This window comes from Coffea arabica, chromosome 3e (assembly GCF_036785885.1).
Source record: "Coffea arabica cultivar ET-39 chromosome 3e, Coffea Arabica ET-39 HiFi, whole genome shotgun sequence".
Taxonomy (NCBI): Eukaryota; Viridiplantae; Streptophyta; class Magnoliopsida; order Gentianales; family Rubiaceae; genus Coffea; species Coffea arabica.
In genome coordinates this window covers 34732482-34755035 of record NC_092315.1, presented here as the reverse complement: position 1 = coordinate 34755035, position 22554 = coordinate 34732482, and the positions used below count along the sequence as shown (strand labels likewise).

Here is a 22554-nt window from a genome sequence, read left to right as displayed (position 1 = left end):
AACTAAAACAATTTTCATCAAACTTGAGTTACTATTTCCGTCATTTAGTGGGTGGCGTTTTATGCTGGCAATTGTATCTCTCCCAGACACGTCATTTGTACAAGATAGTAAAAGATGTTCCATGGAGAAGGATTTTATCTAATGCCAGCCTTGTCTGTATTGTAGTTTCTTGCAGGAAAATTTTTATATTTTTTATAAAATATTTTCAATCATATTTTTACATCATATACATTAAAACGTCACAATATATATTTTTTAAATAAAAAACTCCTAAAAATGATAATCAAAACATGAGATGGTCACTAGTTATTGTTTCATTGAATTTGCTTCACTAATAGTAGAGTCATGATTCGACTTTGATCGTTATGGATTAATATTAAGATTAAGTCCTAGTTCTAGATAGGTAATATCTAATTTTAACAGCTATAATAATAATAATGAAAATGACCCTTAATCTAATGTTTAACGTAGATGTTTCAAAACTTAAAAGTTATGTGTTTAAATTTTCCGTCCTTCTCACCGCTTGAAAAATTTATTACAGACATTTTTCCTCTTCATTTCGTTTGCTAAATTCCAGTTTTCTTTTAAACTATTTCTCTCACCGTTTGTTAATTCCTACTCTACCTTTTCTAGACTTTTTTGGGAAAGAGAAAGATGGTTCACTTTTTTTTTCTTTTTCTTTTGGGAAATTTGCCACATTGGTTCCTGACATTTTCACAAAAAAACTTTTTTAGTCCCTAACATTTAAAATCAGCTAGAATAGTTCCTAACATATAAATTATGAGTCAGTTTGGTTTTAATACTCGTATTTGCTCTTTTTTCCGGCTAAAAATAGCACACCGACATAATTTCAAGGGCAAAATCGGAAACATTCGTTAATCCCTAATTTTGCATCCCTCAAACTCTTCCACCGCTTCTTCAATTGGTCCTCGCGAGTTGAGTATATGGTTGCACAAGCTAAGAGAATCAAGACTTGTAGCACGTATCAAGGAGCTTGAAAATGCGCTCCAGAACAACCAAAACGAATTCTATTCTCTGGAACCACAATCATCACGTCTCTTGACTCTGTGTACAGCGACAGATAATCATTATCAACCCCAGAAAGTCCTCCTCAGCTCTGCCAGAATGCTACAGATACGTTGGACGAGGCAAAAGGAGGGGAGAGCAAAGTGACAGGAAAAGATCCAGAGGCTAATTATGCGCAGTATTAATCCCGAACCCATTAACCAAGAACGGATGACGTTCCAAAGAGCAGAGATGATGGGTTCATTACTCGGTGCAAACAAAAGATCCAGTAGCTCCTTTCAGATGGACTGAGACCCCTGAAAATGTAGTTATGAAGAAGCATTGCAGCAAAAGATGGTGGAAATTTTGAAGAAATATACAGATGGTTGGGAGGCTTCTTGACAGCACAGATCTGTAGAATAAATAAGAAGAAGAAATTATGAACTAGCAGTAGGTTGAGAACCAATTGAAGAAATGGTGGAAGAGTTTGAGGGATGCAAAATTAGGGATTAACGAATGTTTCCGATTTTGCGTTTAAAATTATGCCGGTGTGCTATTTTTAGCCTGAAATAGGAGCAAATACGAGCATTAGGATCAAACTGGCTCATAATTTATATGTTAGGAACTATTCTGGCTGATTTTAAATGTTAGGGGCTAAAATTTTTTTTTATGAAAATGTTAGGGACCAATTTAACAAATTTCCCTTTTCTTTTTTACCTTGCTGTGCAGGTATTTATCGCTTAGACGTGTTTTCCATTTTTTTTTGTTTTTTGGGCGGGTAAACTCTTTTCCGCCGAATAAACATTGCTGGAAAAAAAAAAAATTAATTATTCGATAAGCGTGTACTATAAGATATGTTCCCCCAACCCCAACTCCCCCGGTTCTCTCTGCTCTCGAACTCGCTCTGTTATAGATAGAAAGAAAATGAGAAAAATGGAAATAATAAAAATGATGATAATATGCAAATGATCTCTTCTTGTAGAGTCCTTCTTCCCTCTGCCTCTGCCATGGCGGCCTCCTCTTTCCCTCGTTCCGCGGTTTGTTTCTCTCCTCCACTATCTCTGTACTTCTTCGTTCATCTTTTTTTTAACTGGACAAAAACAAATTAGACAAAATGAAATCTTTTCTAATTTTTCATATTTCTTACTGTTTTATGATTTCAGAACTGATAATTAGGGTTTGAGCTATAAGATTGGAGACTGGGAAAGTTTAATCTATGTAGAGGAGAATTTATTTATTTTAAGTGAAAGGCAAAGAAATAATGAAAACGAAATTGTAACGAAATCCAGAAAAGACGGAATCGAACTGTTTCTTTTCTTTTTAATCCTTTTTTTTTGAGTTTTAGCCTTTTGTTTTTCTTTACCCCCAAATATTGTAAAAATGCTTGAAAGAAGAAGATGAAATAAATATTAACACTTTACTGGAGAAAGGCGTGATTTTAACTTCTTTTTTTTTCAACATTGTTTTTTAACGATAGATATAATACCTCTATGCTCTAGTATGAATATTTCTTTGTATCTATAATTATTATTTTTTAATGGATAATGCATTTTTCTAATGAGATTATTGAAAAAGGTATGAGTTTTAATCATGTAGTCACTGAGAAGGTAAATTAATGGGATTTTTTTTTCGTCAGTATAATTGCAAGATCTTATATTCTATTCAGTGCCTCTAGACTCTAGATTGAATGCTTCTTTGTTTCTGTGATATTTTATTCTTTTTGATTTGTGATTATTGTTAATTAGTTGTACTATCTGTTTCGTTGGTTGGATGATTGGATCTTATTAATGATAATAGACGGCGGGGAAGGGGTCACTTGGCGTATGGCCAGGGATGGCGCAACTGAGCATTAGAAAGAATCTTGTGTATGGATTGATGCGGTTGTTCTCGATGCCATTCAAAACATTGCGTGGAGTTAGTAGCAGAACTCTTGGTGTTTCTCGTTTTTGCAGCATTAACAATATGTCCTCCACCCTCCAAATTGAATTGGTGAGCTCCACTTCTTTTCAGAGGGTTGATAAAGATGTATTCAGACCGTCCTATATTGCTTGGAATCTAATTAGAGGTTGTTGGATGCAGTTGTAGCCCTGTGCATTTTGTACTGAAATTGGTATCAAATTGTGTTTGTAGTAATTAGCCCAAAATTGTGCCTTTTCATGAAATAAGGCTCCTAGTGCCCTCTTCATTGGTTTTCAGAACGTTAGCTGGTGAACATATAGTAACATTTGTAGTTGATTGTTTGCAAATTTGCTCGTTTGTAATTCGTCTTGCTGTTTCTTGTGATCAGATACCATGCCTTAGGGACAACTATGCATACTTAATACATGACACAGATACTGGGACTGTTGGAGTAGTTGATCCTTCAGAAGCTGTACCTGTGATAGATGCATTGGACAGGAACAATCGGAATTTGACTTATATATTGAACACTCACCATCACTATGATCACACTGGTGGGAACATGGAGTTAAAAGAAAGGTACGGGGCAAAGGTATGATGATCATATCTTCCTTTAGTGCAGGAAGAATCAGAATTTGATTATTAAGAAATTGAATAATATGATACATGTATGCATGAAATTCTTCAGTTCTTAGTGGCCAATTTTCATTATTTCAATACTGATTGTGTTCATATTGCTGTGGCCGGAACTACCCTTGCCCAACTTGCACTTCTTATTGATTGTCTTTATATGTCACCGTATGCATGCTGAAGCTTCTTTGTTACTTGGTTACAGTCCACCCCTAAGTTGATGCAGGAAGTAAGGTTCTGTTGAAGGACCATCCCAACTCATACCTTCTTCGATGAAACTAAACAATCTGCGAAGTGAGCTTTCCTCAAGGACCCCCCCCCCTTGCCCGCGGTTAGAGTAGTTAGACAGAGACTCGCTCCTCTCGTCCACCTTGACTGTCTGAATCTCATAAAACAAACATTTGCCTTCCCAAAATAAGGCAAGATTTAGTTGGAATTTGACTGCTTCACTTTCTGCAGAAATGAAGAAAACAAAGGATTGATGGATGGTTTTAATTAATTTGGCTGGAGAACAGGTCATTGAAATCTTGACGAGTTGACTACTTGTTTTGGAAGTCTCTGTTTGGAATGTATGCTACGTTATGTTAGGCACAATCTTGATTTGACATCTGTCCTTGAATCATAGTATGCCTACATGATAGTGTAGACTGAGCGGCTTTGTACATTCTGATCCCTATAAATAGACTGGATCTTGGTTTTGGCACAAGTTTTGTAACGTGTCCCTATGTTTTAGGGGTAACTTTATAATGTGTATAGTAGCAAAAGGATTTGTTGAATGGTATCCATTGGAATTTTATTGAAAGACCTATTATATGGTATTCTTCCAGTGGATCTTTTTGGAAGCATATACTGGGGAATTTTTCTGGCCCTGAGTTAAGTAGTTTTTTTTCCTTCTTTTTTTGGGGGGGGGGGGGGGGAGGGTGTGGTGCGTGGGGTTTATCTGGTCAAGTGGTGTTCACAGTTAATACACTGAAGTTATACAGTGCAAGTTTTTATAGGAAAATTTAACTTGAGGTGGTTGGTAACTTTATTTCATCTTGAGTAGTTTTAGGGTTTATTGAATGGAAGGCTGTATGAAATTTAGTAGAAGTCCTGTAAATGGATGTTTTAGGTTGAGTATAGACCTTTTTGGAACTGGTTTCTGGGGAATTTTTCTGGCTCCAAGTAAGTACATGTGGAGAGTTTTGTCTGATTTCGAGATGATCATGCCCATTATGCAGAAAAGTATGTTCCTTGAGATGGTGGAATGTTTGGAAGAATGTTTGGAATGGACTTCTCTCCCTTTCCTGTATGAAGTTTCAAAAACAAAAGTTTGGGGCTTGTGGTCCAACACTCAACATAGTTAAATAACCCTATAATTGGATCTAGAAGCTTATCTAGCCTCATTAGCCCCGTAGTAGAAGGGCAAAATAAGAGCGATTGAAAAGGGCTTCACGAAAAAGATCCCTGATCTGATTTGTTTCACGAGAAACATGCTGAAAATAGAGGTTTTGAATTTGTATAAGCCTTGTAACATCTTGAAGAGAAGGCATAATTACTATAGGTCCCCAATTTTGTATTTTTTAAAGGCCAGATGGGACCTGAAAATCCATCTGAACCAAGACTTTGTCAAAACCCAACTGGGAAATAAGTTATTATACTTTCCAGTTAGGCCAAGGCTCCTGCTTGGCCTTGACCGAAAAAGTGGCAGCAACGCCGCCTTATCATCCTTTACAGCTCCTTCATGCCTAGCTAACCACACATTAAACTTGATCATCTGTTTATATGAACACAAAGGTTAGACTTTTCAAATGCCTCGATTTGACAAACCATTTGTTCTTATGATTATGTATATCATTTACTGTTATGAGTTGAGTTATTATCTTATAGTATGGAGACTCTGCCCCCCTGATCTTCAAAATGAACCATTTGTTTATATGTTCTCAATTAAAGTTGAATAATTAAGATGACAATGTTACTGCAGATGTGAATGCCTTATGGTTAGGTGTATTTCTGCTTCTGTTTCCTGTGTATCATTACTATGGAAACTTCCCTTCTTTCTGGAGTTACATTGATCTTCCCTTAGGTTGTCTTATTATGCCATGTACATATGTCCAAATTCTCATGGTAGGTAAAATTATTTTTTGGTTTATATTCGCACGTAAAATGCTTTTAGAGATGGGAAGGTGGTTGTGACTGAAATATAACCTTTAAAACACTTAAAATGCAACTTTTGACGTAAATCGTTTGCTTTGAGATGTCATGGAAGTCCTTGTGCTTTTAAAAAATATTCAGGGGGGTCATGTAATTTTGTTATGGTTTTAGTTATGATATCTAGTACTGGGAGTCGAGATACTGACCTGACTGTTATTTTAGGTAATTGGATCCGGAGTAGACCAGGATAGAATTCCTGGAATTGATATTGCATTGAATGATGGTGATAATTGGAAGTTCGCAAGCCATGAGGTGCTCATCATGGATACTCCTGGTCATACACGAGGTGGTTTTGATATCTTGTTTCATAGTGGATTTTTCTAATGTTGACATGGAAATTTTAGTTATTCTTTTATGTTCTTTGCAGTAAATCAAACTTGTTCACTGTTAATATTATTATGTGGAGTTACAAATGATTAGAATGGTTGCATCAGTTCCACCCATTTGTTTCTATGCAGCATTTTTTTTTAATTTCTTGATATGCATGAAATATTTTCTTTGTATTGAATGTTCAAGCCCTTGGTAACTGGTATCATTACAAAGGGTAGTGAAAAGCTGTTTTAAGCTTAATGCTTACCCCAACAGAGTTTATTTTCAGGAAGTGATGACTCAAGACAAAAGTAAAAACTCTGTATTTTTAATAGCATAAGTGAAGATGAAAAATATTGGATGTGCTTAACTGACCATGTATGATATTTGCAATTTTTTAAATTTGTCTTGGTACTTGTGCCTTTTAAGTTTTCTTTTTCTTTTCTTTTTTTTTTTAAATCCCCTTCTTCCCTTGAATTGCTACCCTAAATAAAAAGTTATTTATGATACAGTAGAGGGTGTCGGTACTGTTGAAGAACAAAAAGATAAATTCTGCTAAGATTGCAATTGTTTTAAACACTTTGAAGTTAAGTATATAAAGTTACTACATAGTCCCCCTTTTTAACTTATGTTTCTACTGAATCATCAAACGCAGAAACATCCCACAGGCAAGGTTTTGGCTTTGCCACTGGATTTGAAGCTCATCGTGTTCTTTTTTCCCTTCTTGTGATGCAAGTGCTGCTATTTTTGAAAGTAATGGAAAAAAAAAATTCAAGCCTACCTTTGGGTGCTACCTCCAAACCTACTGTTTATACACCAAATCAGAAGTAGTGTTGTAATAGTTTGTTTAGAACAATAAAGACGATATGAAAAATAAGTTTGGTTGATTCCCGAGAGTAGCACATCTGGTGGTGGAATATTCGATGATTACTGTGTGAAGAAGATATGCTAAATGATGGAGAAATAACTCCTCTGTTTCTTATCTCTGTGTGATTCCAAAAAACATTAGCTTCCTTCTAAGAGAATATTGGCTTAATTTTGTAATTAGGTTGCATATTGTTTTAGCTGATAGTTTACAAGGTATTTAGTCAAATATTGGTTAAGAATGAACCTGCCATTATAGTGTCTTCTGATGTCTAAATGATAGATTTTTTCTGTTCCAAGAGTATTTCCTGATAACAAAATTCTTCTATGTTGACTCAAACCTGAATATTTTTCTTTTCAAATAAAACAGGCCATATTAGTTTCTACTTCCCTGGATCAAAGTCAATATTCACCGGAGATACTTTGTTCAGTTTATCATGTGGCAAGCTCTTCGAAGGAACTCCTGCTGAGGTAATTGTGCTTTAAATTGGTTATGCTTTTTTCTGAGTATGAAGTCCTTACCTTCATTTCATTGTCATCATACTTCTGTTAATAGCATCTCTACTTTATGTAATTTATTCTGTTAACCTATATTTACTGCTTTAATTTCCTTGGAATGTAATTAGAAGTATGGCAAAGATTGGAATTCTTGACAGTAGCTGTACTTTTACCAGGTTTGATTTCTGAGCTGTAGTTGTAGACAAAAACAGTTCCATGGGTCTAGTGGTTGCTTTGTTTGGGTTTTATTCTTGGTCCACATGTTTGTTTACGAGGAAAGGAACCAAGTTGCATTTCGCCTTTATGGTCAGCTTAGGTAATTTTTGGCATCTGTTTAGTATTCTTGCCCTATGACCAAATGACTTTATGGGTAAAATTTTGGGCTTTTGGAAGGAACAAGCCAAGGGAGATCCTGTTCCATGTTACTTGGGGTGAAACACGTTTGGTAACAATAGGAGCAATTTCTTGGACACGTTTCATGTATGCAGTTGTAGTTTGAGATGGAATTCTCTCTCTTTGTATAGTGCTCAAGCTTTTGGTTTTTGTGCACATTAGTTGCTTGACATGTTAAAAAATTGGCAAATGATCATCGTGCAGGTTTTTTCATTTTAATTTATACATTTTCTTTTGGGTGGAAGAGTAAAGGATTATCTTGTCGTTTGCATATGTACTACTAGCCTTTCTTGTAGAATGTTCCTCCCTTCTCAAAAAGAATCTTATGTTATTATAAGCAAATAGGAAATGATAAAAATAAAAAAAAGGAAATGTGGGGTGTTGGGTGTCCAATCAATTATTGGTAGGACAAGTTGAGTAGCTATGTTGGCATGCCATCCAGAGATGTGCGAGAGTAACAATCTATGGTACAAGTTTTGGTTGTGCATGACACAATTATTCAGATTTGAGCCAAAATGATGCAGCACCATGGAGGCCATGGTGATTATATTTATTTTGGAACTTCAGGCTTAGACGCACAAGAATTTATGAATATGAGAGAGCAGAAGTATGAACTTTAACAGGAGGATGCAAGAAAGGGAGTGGAAGAACCTGACATTAGAAATAGGAATCCTGGCCTTGATTTCCCTGGGAATGTTATCAATTTCAAAGACAGCCACCAACATACTATCATCTACTTGAGTCCAACATAATTATATTTCATTCTGATCTACCCTGAAGCTATGACAACGGATACTTTTTTCGGCAACCAGATTTGGGGCTGAAATTCATAATTTTTAAGCAAACTTCATTGCTTAGCAAGCTTAATTAATAGGGAACTAAAAGATATAAGTTCTAGGAAGCAAATTTGGATTTTATACGTTAAAGATTACTGTATGCAGCCAAACGTGACTTTAACACCTACATTTGAGTTGACAAAGATCCTAAACTCAGAAATTGCATAGGGGGATATTTGTAGATTAAAACAGCCGATTCTGATATTTGTTATTCTTCACCATTTATGTTGCAGATGCTCTCTTCCTTGAGGAAGATAATGTCTTTGCCAGATGACACAACTATTTACTGTGGTCATGAGTATACACAGGTATGTCATGGTCATTGGACCATTGATTATAAATATTTTAGGTCTAAACAACATATATTTGCTCTCTGCTCTTTGAAATTTTCTCTGTACTTGCATTGTTCTCGAATGTAATTTCTCAAAATGCACAAGCCTTGAGTGGTCCTTAACGTACATGATGCTACTGGCAGAGTAATTCAAAGTTTGCACTATCAATAGAACCGGGTAACAAAGAATTGCAATCCTATGCTGCTGAAGTCAACCACCTCCGAGACAAGGGCATGCCAACAGTAATTTCTGGACTTGTTTCCTTTTTATGTTCTATCTTGTTACTTCTATTTTGGAGCACTAAATAACCACTTGATTTACATGTTCTTTAATATAATGTTGTACATAGCATGTTATTGGGGTGGCAAAAGTTCAGGTCGTCTGGAGTGTTTTTTCCCTAGGATTTTCATCCTCGTGTTTTTGCCAGACTTCTAACTAAGAAAATATTGATGTGCTCAGCTCTGTCTGAATGTTTGATCAGATTCCAACTACTCTTGGTAAGGAGAAATTATGCAATCCATTTCTTCGTACTTCAAGCATGGAAATCCGGCGGTCATTGAAGATTCCACCTGCTGCAAATGATGCAGAAGCATTGGGCATAATCCGGCAAGCGAAGGATAATTTCTAGGGCCAAAACTTGGCAGTTTTCATCGGATTCACTAGTGCAAACAAAGAGAGCATTCAATGCCACCTTGTAAACAAGTGACAACTATTGTGTACATTCTAGCTTTGCTCTTATGTGTGCTGGGAATGTTGATTGCATCTGTCCTTGAAATTGCTAGAGAAAAATTGGTTCATGTCAATGATTTCGAACCTCTTTATTTTGAAAGAATAATTCATGATTCCAATTTTTCTCTTCTTTGTTCCAATTAACTTTTAAATCTACCTTACAATCCACAACTGAAATTTTAATTGCATACGTCTAACGGTTATTAACAGCCTCTCGCGGGTTAACATATAGTTCACTGGAATTATAATGCCAAATTTATTCTAATAAGCAAATGACAACTATTTGTGTCCACATTTAGCTTTACTCGTATGTGTACTGAAAATTTGATTCCATCTATTTATGCAATTACTGAAAGTGAGGTTAACTTGAAACATAAACAAGTGCTATTTGTTTTGTTGATACTGATTTTCAACACTTTCTTGTCTCCAAAAAGGCTAAAAGCTGGCTTTGAAAAGTATTTGAGAATAGTAAAAGGTAACTTTTTGATAAAGTGACTCCAAATCCTTCTTCACAAGTCAAAACTAAGGCATCATAGGGTTGGTTCACTATAATCAAATAAATGGGTACATTGCCGGTGGTATGGGTACATTAAACTAAGGTATGATACTATAGCAATATTTTAGAATTTCTCCGCAAGCTAAAATATCTGAATTGAGGGATTTTTTCTTACGTGTTTATTTATTTATTTATTTTGGGCTGCTAAGTACTCCAGCCAGGAAGGTGGTTGGCAATGTTGCGGCTTTTTTCTTTTAGCTGTTTCCTTGTAGTTTTTTTTTCTAGTAAATTGTTTTTGCATTTCTCTAACGAGTGCCTTTACACCTAATATTCTCCTAACTTATCATGTATATATATATATACTAATAATTATTATTCTCTTTTACATATATATATATATATATATATATATATACTTTTTCAATTTAGTATTATCAACCCGTACTTGTATTTATTTACTTTTCTAGAATAAATTTACATTTTAAAAAATATGAAACATAAAATATATTTTAACGAGTATCCTATGGGTATCCGTTATATGCCCATTATTTTTAATAGAGAGATGCCACCTCAGCTAGGGTAATACGTAGCCAAGATTAAAGAATCTAGTATACATATTTGAAAAGGTAATCAATAGCAAGGTAATACAACTGGTATCAATTATAAGAGAATCTAGCTGATAAGCAAATGACACACACGGATGCTATTGTTCCTCTTTTGCTTTCAATCATTCAATTCCAAATCAGAGAAAAATTTTTTACCATTAATAACAGGTCTTGAAAATTTAACTGATTGTCTTCATAATGAAGGTATCAGTGAAAGCTATCGCTTACATGTAATACTCTAAAGCATTCAGTAATATCACTTAATTAATTGCACAATCTGCTTAACTCATAACTAGTATTTAGCCCATGCATTAGCACGGTATTTTTTTTATTGTGAATATTTTTGAATCAATGAAACACATAAATAATTCATCAACAATGTTTTTACATATTATTCCTATTTGCATCAGAAAATTATTGTATTCCAAACATTTAACTGCCACATTATTCTTTAGAAACATTTATAAGTAAATTTAGTAGAATGTAATAATGTTCGGTAAATCGTATAATGCATAAAAAAGAAATAGTAGGTACTCTTTGACATAGTAATTAAATTTTCTCATGAATATGATTTTACACATACTCATTTTCATTTTCCATTCAAGTAAAAAAGAGAATGCAGCAATTCATTTTTACATGAATGATTTATTACTTTATATCAAAATTAATAAATTAACCAATGTAACTACACACATATATATACACATACAAATATATATACATACTAACAATTATTATTCTCTCTTGCGTTTATATACTTTTCCTATTTAATCTTACCTACCATCCCTTATATTTATTTGCTTTCCCTAATTAATCTTATATTTTAAAAATATAACACCCGAAATATATTTTAAAGAGGGCACCAGTTAGACAAACCGTCATTAAAAAAGTAAGAAGTTGTTAAAGTGAGGGAAATTATGAATAAATTGATTGGAGGAGAGTTGGAAAAATGGGTAAAACACATGTATTGATTGACCAGTTAATTGTCTTCAATTAGGCATGTCATTTAGGACAAAGAAAATGGTTTATTGAAATAACAGCTTTCACACACACACACACACACACATATATGTATGTATGTATGTTATATGTAGGGATCATATCAAAAACCTCGCCAGAGGTTTATCTTAATATCACCTGGCATCCCTAAGGTTTTAAAAATATCACTTATCTCCCTTACTTTTATTATTTGTGTAACAAAATTTTTAAAAGCCCTAAACTAGAGAAACGATTTATAGTACAATAGGAAAAGAGGCTTTAATCGATCATATAAAGGAGTTGTTTAAATGTAAGAGTTGGGTGAGCTACTAATTAAACATAATTAATCAATATCCAGGAACTAAAAGTTTTTCGTCAATTTATAAAACTTGATCCTATAGTCATAAATTAGACAACACATAAAAATAGTCAAAATCTATATGGTTAAGCAAAATGACCTGCAGTGAAAATCTTCTATCTTAATCCATATAATAGATTTTCGGTCTTGGCCCATCAAGGCAGAAGTAGAGAAATAAAAAATGGGAAAAAATATCATAGGTTCCTAAAAGGAATGCTATGCCATGCGCTAAAAAATTGGGATGTTATAGTAAATTTGCACGTTTTCTTATATAATAGGTAGAAAACCCATTGGGCTCCAAAAGGACAACATAAGGGCACACTTTTTTGGTTTGACATGAACAAATGAACGAAAAAAAAAAGAAAAAAGATATGTAGTAAGAAATATTAGAATCATGTCACTTGTCAACCTATTAAAAAATCATATGCCAAGAAAGAAGGCAAAAAACTAAACTCCACTTTTTTCTTATATACAATGTAGATATATTTCAGCAATGCATGAGAAAATTCTAGAAAAATCTTCTGGGCTTGGCGCGCTATTTATATGAAGTTTTTTTTTTCCTTTTCCTGAGGGTCTATTTATATGAAGTTCAAATATATATTCCTTTAACTCCATAGTAATTTCCCGTAACAGCTGAGAATTTTACTCCTTTAGCTTCTAAATTTAATAGTAAATTTTCCAATGTTCAGTGCATATGCAAGTCCTCCATCAAATCTTGGATAATAATAAAAGCCTTGGGTTTGATGGGTTAAATGCCTATTTCTTTAATAAATATAAGTACATATTGATTACTATAATTTTATAGACATTTATGCGCATATACTCTTCTTACTATTATTGTGTATGAGATATTAAAACCATTACAACTTTATCTCACTATTGTCTTTATATTAACTAGTTTTTTCAGCCTCACGCGATGCGTGAGGATGCCCTGGGTCTATGTTAATCAATATCAAATGAAGGCAAGTGGATTAATGTAAAATTTTTATATATTAATACATGATAGTTGTTAAATAAATGTGGAGAATTTGACTTTATGTAAATTGAATGTTGCTGTTACTCATTTACTCATTTGATTTGTAATTTTCTCTTAAATAGTCAGTCAATACCTTAAAATCTTTGCGAATTCTTGATACTATAAATAAATGATCCATTCATTTGAAATGTACAATTACATACAAATATCATAAATATGGTGACGCTGATCACTTTTAAAATTATGCACACACTATTTGTATCTAGTCAAGAATGAAATAAGTTTAAACAAGTAAAACCCTTCTTGAAACTTATTGTGAATAAACACAATGGTGATATCAATAATTTAAAAGAACAATCATCACATTTCTACGCAATAAAAAATGTCAAGAAATTGAGAATTATTCATGATGTAGTAAAACGAATATGCTTCTAGTAATTGTAGTAAAAAATATCATATTGACAGGTGTAGTTTCTTGTAGTAATCTTTCCAATAAAACGCGTCTTCCCAAACTTCTTGCACTCATTGCAACAATTTTTGGGTGCAGACGTCATCATTTTTCTTCTTTGCATCTCTTTTTTTGTGCAGAGACCATTAATCAATGACGATGAACTTTTCCTTCTTTTCTTTTGTCAAGCATTCTTTGAAGTAGAACAAATTATAGTAATCTTGAGACATGCAACATGTAGTATATTTTACCTTATAACCTTAATAGCTAAATGGACCTTAACTACAATTTGAATCCCGTGAGGATGCCTGGATTTCCGCTTGAATTTGCTACGAAATATCTAAGTATTTGATTGGACTTGTTGCCAATTTCTGATACATTTGTGGGAATGCATTAGTAGGAGAATTACTTAGGAAGTACTAAACAATAGCTAGGAACAACCTGGAGAAATATATCATACTCAGATTCACTGCAATGTATTATCCCTATTTTCGCAAATGCAAAGCAATAGTATCCCTACATCTACAGCTAATCTTAGTAGGGACCATTCAATATTGATTTATAAATGACCAAACTACTTATTCGATTATCCACCAAACCGAATAGCTCCTATTCATAGCTTTCTATCTCACTGGTTTTTTTGGAGGAAACTACTTATTGATCTTATTTCGGAGAAGATTTGGAATTCAGAGACCTTATTCACTGCATGAGGTAGTCTTTTAAACCTTTGCCACTTTTTTGTATGTATTTTTCCTCAAAGTTTTTGTGGTACTTGCATGATTAGGAAATTAAACTATACTTTGATGAAAAAAACATGTGGCTTTGACCTACAGTATGTCAAAATCGCAAGCAATTGATAGATAGTATTCAATTTCTGGTTTCTTTATATATTTGGCTTGCAGATTTTTCTTGCTAAGCAGACCCAGAATTCTTGTACTTGTGCTTCAAACTTTATTGTTGTTGTAGTCAAGCAATGGTAATTTATGTGAAAAATCACCTAATTTTTTAGAGGATTGCTAATTGATTCCATTCTTGGTACTCTGGCCTTTTATTGTGGTCCTATAGTTCGACATATTAGTTTTCAGAAGGAAACAACAATCCTCAAAAGGTTTGTATCTAATTGTAATTTTAAGGGATAGCTGGATAATCCTTCTTCTTATCTTTAAACCCATGAGTGGGTTGTGGAACGAGCAAAATTTTGGTTCCCCCCCTCCCCGGGCCTACTTCTGGCATGATATATCAACATAGAGACGATATTGCCCGTCTCCTTGCATTCTTCTCTATATACGCTTCTTCTAAGTTTGCATATTTCCGTCGGCAACCCATTAAAAAAGCTCAGCTATACATAAATAAGAAGATTTCAATAAAAATGCATACCCAATCAAATTAGTAGTAGAAGGCAATTAATAAACAAATGAAAGATAGTTGTACGTCTAATATGCCAGTAAGAATCCATAACATATTCATTAACATGGCTCACTGAACTATTATAATCATGTAAACACTTCGACTCATTAAGCCTTTCAGTACAAGGACAAAACCACGGAAAGGTAGAAATAAACCACAGAGCTCACCTTCTAAAATCAGACAATGAAACCTTTCAATTGGGAAGAAGGGTTGCCTGTGAGGGAAAAAGAAATACAAAAAAGTGGCAAAGGTTTAAGCACAGAATGGTGCGTAAAAAATCAGGAAAACCAAATACGTGCATGGCATATCTTTAGAGCTGTTTATAAACCACAGAGCTCACCTTGCAAAATTAGACAATGAAAGCTTTCAATTGGGAAAAAGGGTTGCCTGTGAGGGAAAAAGAAATACGAAAAAGTGACAAAGGTTTAAGAACAGAATGGTGCGTAAAAAATCAGGAAAATCGAATACATGCATGGCATATCTTTAGAGCTGTTTATCTTTAGAATTGGGATTTCCACAGGCTAGTGGATACACAAGTGCACCGTAAGAAAAAGCAAATGATATAATCATGGAAGCATAGAATAGTGGGCTGTGGGAAGAGAAGATTACACGTAGCTTATAAACTATGCATGATGCAGTATAGGTGTCCGTGATATGAGCAGCTTACAACTGAGTGCAAAGTTCCCTTGTGCTGCCAAACATATAAAAGTTGGGAAACACGCGAGCGAAGGAACACGCGGACAGGAGCAAATTTCCAGCCAAGCCACTACCACCAAATGACCAAATGACCAAAACGCCCCTCAAAGTCACAATAATAACAGTATAACCGGACCACTTTCACTGTAGCTAAGCCAACTGATGCTTTTCAACATAAGTAGATAAAGAGCGGAGGGCTGCGGTGACCAGGAGGTTTTCGTCGTCCTCTCACGTGCCGCGCATGTGATTGAGAAAGTTGTTTTCTTCGCGCATCGCGCGCCTCTTCTCCTCTGACGGTACCCCATGTGCACTGTGTTAGGGTGTTCTATGCGTGTTCTGCTGCTAGGGTTCTCTCTCACTCTTTTCTCCTCAGAACGCCGCCACTTCTATTTTGTTTCCTCCTTTTCAGAACATTTTAGCTCTCCTTCATTCTCTTTTCTATTTCTCTGAAAATTTTCATTTTTCTCCTCTGATCTCCTCTCTCTTCTCTCCACCAGCCCTTGATCAAACCCTGTAAACGAAAGACCGCCGTCTTTGTCTTGCTTTTCTGGTTGCAATTGGAGAACTAATGTGGTTTTTTTTTTTATTTCTTGCCTTTTATTTTCCGGTCTAAGATAGAACCAAAAGTGAAGCATTGACTGCTGCTTCCTCTCTATTGTTTCAGGTACTACCTCGGTTCTTCCGCTACTTTCCTTTCATTAGTGATTTTTTTTCTCTTCTATCTGGTTGCGTCGATGTTTTGTCTTGTTTTTTCTGGAATGCAGCTAGAGTATAGATCTGTGGTGCTTTCGATTTCTGGACTCTTATTTTTCGTTTGAGATAGAGCTGCTAACAGTGAAGCATCTTATGTCCTTTAAAGTACTGCCTTCATTATTTTGTTATTTTCCTTCATATTTTCCTTCATGTTTGAAAGAGCCTCCGTGTTTGAATATAGCTATATTTGTCCCTTAGCTCTTATTTTTGAGGCTCTTTCTGAGGCTCTTCATCAAATACCACTATTCAAAAAGAGCCTCCATTTTTTAGCTATAAAAGCTTCGTTTTCTCTTATCACTGTTTCACATCTGCCTAGCAAGTGTTTGATAATTGTTCTGTGTCAGGGTTTACTTCCCTGGCAGGAAAAGCTGCAGCGAAATCTGTGGTGAAGTCAGTTGGCGAGAGAGAGGGGAGAAGGGGGAGGAAGGTTCGATCCACTAAACTTGAAAAGGTTCGATCCTCTACCGAAATTTTTTTGGCTGCTTTTCAAGTTTATTATTGCTAATTAATTGGATTACTGGAATGGACAGGTTGTTGCAGTTAAGCAATTGGATAGAAATGGGCTTTAGGGTAACCGGAAAATTTTGTTTGAGGTTCTTATGTTCAGTCTTTTATATCACTCTAACCTTGTAAATTTAATTGGTTACTGTGCTAATAGGGACCAGAGGCTACTTGTCTATTAGTTCATGCCCTTGGGATCACTGGAAGATCATCTTCATGGTATCATTTCAGGCATTCTTGTTCATTATCTTGTCAATTATTTGCGGTTTAGTTATTGCATGTTCATCAGGAAGTCCATTCCATTTTTATGTTGAATTTACATGTTTACTGAAATTTACAAACTGCATAAACTTTCTTAAGGAAGGCATGATGACTCTGTAAGTTTTGTTAGAAAGTTAATTGGGTTTTTTATACTTAAACTAACTTTTATGTTGATTGCTCTTTCTTTACAATAATGCTATTTATAAGGAAAATAAAATGCAGAACTGATGAAGCCTCAAGGACAGAGCTTAGGCTCAAACTTGCTTATTCTAGGTATGGGGGTTCGTTTCAGGAAAAGGGTAAAGGTGGGATTGGGGGCATATAATTGGCATAGTATGGTGAATGGATGGTTTGGTGTTTTGAATAGTGGTGGTTGGTATTGTATCATGTTATGCCTTTACTCCACATTCTGTTGTTTGTGGTCGATGAAGAGCTTGCTTGTTCAGATGGTACTGCCTCAAGTATTAATGCATTTGTTCACTTAGTAAGAGTGGGTTCCTCAGCTGATTACAATGTTAAGGGATCTTGTGCTTTAATTGGATTCCTGAAAGTCTGTCTCTCTGTTTTCCTGCATTTGGTTACATTCAGGCTACGAGAGAGTTTCAGTTGAATGATTTTAAGTCTTATCACTTCTCCACCCAATGCTGTAAGTGAGGATTAACATTGTCAATAGCTATCAACAACCTGAAAATGTTGAGCACAAGCATGAAATTTATTTGCACCACCAAATGCCTTTACACACCTTGCATGTGAAAATGACTCATTGTTATGATTCTCTTAATTGTAGTTTAATAACTTGACTTCTTTTGTGGAAAGCCAAAACGAAAGTCATGCCATTTAGTTGATTTATGTTTGTGTCAAGCATCCAGTAGAGCATTCCTCTTTCTTAATCTTTGAATGAATTTTGGGTTCTTAGACTCTTATATTAGTTTTACAATGGGGGAATAAATTTTGCATTTAGCAAATCTTAATATGTGTGCTTATACTTTGAACAAATTTTGCTCTCAATATTAATGTGTGTGCCTATGATTTTTCTCAACTTTGGATAATGTTCTAATTTTATTGTCATTCGATGCTTCTTCATTGGGTTTATGTTAGAGTACTGTTCTGGTAGCTATCGCAAAACATAATCTGTTGCATCCTTGTAAACCGTTTTAACGGTTCTTTTGCAGATCTTCCACCTGATAAAGAATCATTAGATTGGAATACAAGAATGAAGATAGCAGCAAGTTTGGCTATAGGTTTGGAGTATGTATCTTCATGATAAGACAAATCCTCGTGTCATTCCTGGAACTTATAACTGGACAGGTACTTTTTTCTCCTTTTTTCTGGAGCATTGATTTAATGTGTTCAATTTGTTTTTATTTATAAAGTTTAAACTGCCAAGTTACCTTGAGGGATATTTTGTAATTATGAATTTGTCTATAGTACTGGAAGCCAGTAATACGTTATTTCACTTTTTATTGGCTGAAAAAATATGAAAGTGATCTATTTGGAAAAATTAGGATAGATCCTAATGAGACCCTTGTGAAACTATGGTGGAAATTGTTTCTTTTTGAAAATTTTTAACTCATAAGGAAAGTGATAGGGTAATTGGTGTAAAAGATATGATTTGGAAGGTGTATATTTGTTAATGAATCTTAATAAGATGAAGCTTTAGGATTCTGATAACACGTGCACAGATTTACCACCCAATCCTTTTCCCTCCTCCTCTCCAACCATATTAGAAGAATTTACACAGAAAACAGGAAGTACAGAAAGCAAAATTCAAGAAAATGTCAGTGGTATCATCATCATCCTTCCCATGCATCAAACTCAGAATCCCATCATCACCTACCTCCTCTCCATCGTCTCCCTCATCTTCGTCTTCATTCTCATCTTCATCTTTTAGATTTTCTACAGCTAAGCCCTCAATGTTTACCATAAGGAGTTCGCAGGCTGATGGGCCTATTAGAAGACCAGTGGCTCCTCCTCCTACACCTGTAAAACCAACTCTACCATCCCCTCCACCTTCACCCCCTGCTGCTGCTTCACCTCCGCCAACACCTACTTCCTCTCCCAAACCTATGGTTGTGGCTGCTGTGGAAGATAAGAATGTCATTACCCTGGAGTTTCAAAGGCAAAAGGCTATGGAACTTCTAGAATACTTTAAGCAGAAGAAACTTGAAGAAGCAGATCAAGGTCCCTTTTTTGATTTTCAAGAATGAGATTGCAAATGGCAGACGGGCGATGTTTGGTTTTACTGTTGGGATATTAACAGAATATGCAAGTGGTTCTGACTTAGTAGATCAAGTTAAGGTTCTGCTGTCCAATTTTGGAATTGTTGATCTGGAATGATTCTTCAATGGAGTACTATAAGGCCACCGCTTCAGCCCCTCTTTACTGTTATGTACACATAGTTGATGTTCCCTTGTAACTACTTCTTGGCACAATTTGTTCCACATTCGTTTTGCTCAAGTCACTCGATTCCAGAATATTGCATCTATTGAACCTTTTGAGTTTACCCATAATATACAAGTCATGGTTTCCCAAAAAAAAAAATTAATAAGATGAAGCTTTTGAAACAAGTCTAAGGGATAACCCTGAATCCTGTGAAACACTTTTTTATCTTCTTGTGCTCTTGTGTATTTATTTTTAATTAAGAAACTAATGTGTATGAAGGTTGAATGCTTAAATGGGTTTGAAGGTTTTAGAGTTTTTGTTGTGACTATTTGGGTTGATTTTCTAAATTTTAATGTTTGGATTTTTGGTTGGTGGCAGCTGAGACTTATGAGTTTGTTTCATGAGGAAGAATTACTTGGATTAGGTTTGTCTCTTTCTTTATTTCTTCTCTGTCTGAACAATCTATTCCAATGCTTCCCTATTCAGTTAACTTCGTGTTTTATTTTTAAAACTTGTGTTGCCTTTCTTTCTATTGTAGTTATGTAATAATTATAGAGTTGTAGATAGTCTTTTTGCCCTACAAATGCTTATTTGATGGCTCCAAGTAGCTTCAAGAACAACACTTAAGCCTCCACGGGTTATGCATAAAAAATGCTAAATTTGAAAATTAATATGGTTATGCATGTAGTCTTCTATTCCATACTTCTATTTTATCTAGAATACCTAGAACATTATTTAACCTTTTTTCTGTTCTTTTTTGTTATATATAGCTTTCTGTAATATGCTTGTTTTCTTTATTTCATTAATTTGGTGATGAGAAAATTTGTGAGAAGGACCCTTACTTCTGGGTGGGTTGCTTATGTTTTTTCCTGAGATTTTAGTAGCCTGGCTTCTCTAAAAATCAATTGAAATTAATGTAGTGACTGTAATTCTTGTACGGGAGATCTTTCTTTGTTTCTCTTCCAACGATACCTATTCAAATGTTTTAAGCATTGTTGTCACTTGGCTGATATTTTCCTTTTTCTTTGTTTGAGCTTATGGTTTTTATAAATTGAGAAGCATAACTTTGATATTTTTTTTGTTCTATTTTCTCTATGTTTTGAAGTCATGTGGTTGGGGTTTGTTGAAGGGAAATTGCTAATGAAGATTGCTCACATTCATGAGAAGATTAGTCGCTTTACTCAACTGGTAGTTTTGCTCTACCTTGTCTTTTCATGAAAAAATCAGTTGATAGGAAAAGTAAAATGTGGAGAGTCCAAATTTTCGAAAGAACTAAAAAATATATAAACAGTCCTATTCGCTTAGGCATGATGTGATTCTAGAAGTAAAAGTTTGAAAGATTACCTTTCTTTATTGCAAGTAATTATGCTATGCCTGGTTTCAGTCAGTTTGAATATAAATTCTGTGCTGGGTTTCATTTTTGCTTGATGAAGGTGTCTAAGCTGCTGGAATCAGAGAAGTTGATACTGAAGGATCTTAATCATGAATTTGAAGAAAAATTAATTCTCTGAGTCATTAAAAAAATAGTTATTAGGTTTTCAAGATCAGGTTGTAGCAACTTTTTATTTTTTGAAGCATATATGTCTACATAATATACAAGGAACATATGGATAAGTGGGAGAAGGAGATTCAAGAACTACGGTTGCTTGGTGCATCAAATGAGAAGGCTAATGCTATTTTTCACAATGCTGGATATCTACTTCAGAATGTTCCTGATCAATCTTGGAGGTAAATTCTGGCATCACTTTGTCTATAAAAAGGAACACATTAATTGGATGAAATTAATAGCTTCTTATTAACATTGGCATCTTTTGAGCTGCAAAATTGTAATTAAGAACTTAGAAAAAGTGTTTGAGGTTGTTGGCTGCAACATGATGATCTTGACATCAATATACAGAAGAATGTTAATTTTGGGCAGTATCTTCTTGTTGTTTTTCTCTTTTTAACAGATATAGCTGATACCAATATCAAATGATGTATTCGGACTTGTGGGATTGACGAATCCGTAAAGGATGAAAGTTTTACAAATTAGCTTTGCCATCTTCTGTTTAACATGATACAATGCCAATCACCACTATTCAAAACACCAAACTCTCCATTCACCATTCAAAACACCAATCACCACTATTCTAAATATATGGAGACCACAACGTATAAAAGCAGATTTTTGACCATTTAGAAACAGCTTATATCAGTTGCTTCTGGTGTATCATCTGGACTGACTGCCTGTATCTTGTGTAAATGTTTATCCAGAACTTGTGAAATTTGTGGTGCCCCTGCGATGAACATTGCTGGAGAACAAGCAATTGAGGTGAACAATGGCACTGGTATAGCTACTGCAGCATCAACAGCACCTATGGTCTTCTCTGACACCCGAAGTTACTGCCATGGTCGTCGTGTCATGAATTTTCTTCTTGGGTGCATGGTTTTTGCCTTTATAATCTCATGGTTTTTTCACTTTAAAATACTGCCATGAATCCAGAAGAGGAGCAGCATCTGGATTAGAGCACAAGGAGATCTTCGCATGTGTGTAATAGAAATAGGCAGTATAGTTTGCAACAATAGAAGATTTTAAATTGTTTGCTACTGGGATTTTATTTATAGTGTGTAAATTATGCCGAGGACTCGGTACCATTTCTTGCTAATTGTTAGATTATATGCGAGAGATGAAATGATTTGAGGTGTTGTCGTGGTGATTGATGACTTCTTCCTCATTTGGCCACGCACTCCCTGGTGGTATGGTAGCCTGCCTTTTTTTCTTTGGTCAAACGTCAATGTGGCAGTAACCTCTTATCTTACTTTTGCCTTTTCAGATGTCGTGTTTATCTTTAGTTGATTTTTTCAATGTATAAAAGCGATTACAACATTACTATTCAATACAGAAAAAAGGCCTGCTACGCATATTCATACTGATATACAAAAAAAAAAATTGCGTGCCATGCTGGATAAAAGAAGAATGCACCAAAATTTAATCACTTTCTTCCGCACATTTGGCAGGGCATATT

At 34.8% G+C, this 22554-nt stretch overlaps 2 protein-coding genes, 1 long non-coding RNA gene and 1 pseudogene across 8 annotated transcripts; 3 read left to right on the top strand and 1 right to left on the bottom strand.

Moving 5' to 3' along the window:
* Window positions 1-1872: 1872 nt before the first annotated feature.
* Window positions 1873-9815, top strand: LOC113736733 (hydroxyacylglutathione hydrolase 2, mitochondrial). Of its 2 annotated transcripts, none has more exons than XM_027263815.2 (8): window positions 1873-2042; window positions 2803-2994; window positions 3293-3496; window positions 5890-6013; window positions 7271-7371; window positions 8861-8935; window positions 9103-9201; window positions 9441-9815. In XM_027263815.2, the coding sequence occupies exons 1-8, from the start codon at window positions 1965-1967 to the stop codon at window positions 9585-9587; spliced, it is 1020 nt and encodes a 339-aa protein (XP_027119616.1). In that variant the 5' UTR covers window positions 1873-1964; the 3' UTR covers window positions 9588-9815. The 2 variants fall into 2 exon arrangements, with proteins under 2 accessions (XP_027119616.1, XP_027119617.1); XM_027263816.2 differs by having other exon boundaries at window positions 9419-9595.
* A 4642-nt stretch (window positions 9816-14457) lies between these two features.
* Window positions 14458-15586, bottom strand: LOC140038718 (uncharacterized). 2 transcript variants are annotated; one of them, XR_011842288.1, is made up of 3 exons: window positions 15297-15586; window positions 15124-15170; window positions 14458-14888 (listed from the first exon to the last, which is right to left on the bottom strand). It is a non-coding gene; the product is annotated as an uncharacterized lncRNA (long non-coding RNA). The 2 variants fall into 2 exon arrangements; XR_011842287.1 differs by lacking the exon at window positions 14458-14888 and having other exon boundaries at window positions 14908-15170.
* Window positions 15587-15862: 276 nt separating this feature from the next.
* LOC113737175 (uncharacterized) lies at window positions 15863-22234 on the top strand. Of its 4 annotated transcripts, XM_072083390.1 has the most exons (10): window positions 15863-16316; window positions 16417-16510; window positions 16750-16856; window positions 16936-16975; window positions 17064-17125; window positions 18340-18475; window positions 19928-19973; window positions 20655-20737; window positions 21150-21277; window positions 21803-22234. In XM_072083390.1, the coding sequence occupies exons 6-10, from the start codon at window positions 18428-18430 to the stop codon at window positions 22023-22025; spliced, it is 528 nt and encodes a 175-aa protein (XP_071939491.1). In that variant the 5' UTR covers window positions 15863-16316; window positions 16417-16510; window positions 16750-16856; window positions 16936-16975; window positions 17064-17125; window positions 18340-18427; the 3' UTR covers window positions 22026-22234. The 4 variants fall into 4 exon arrangements, 3 of the variants coding, with proteins under 3 accessions (XP_071939491.1, XP_071939492.1, XP_027120238.1); XM_027264437.2 differs by lacking the exon at window positions 16417-16510 and having other exon boundaries at window positions 15874-16316; XM_072083391.1 differs by lacking the exons at window positions 16417-16510; window positions 16936-16975 and having other exon boundaries at window positions 15869-16316.
* Window positions 18482-19762, top strand: LOC113737174 (light-harvesting complex-like protein OHP2, chloroplastic; annotated as a pseudogene).
* Window positions 22235-22554: the final 320 nt, after the last annotated feature.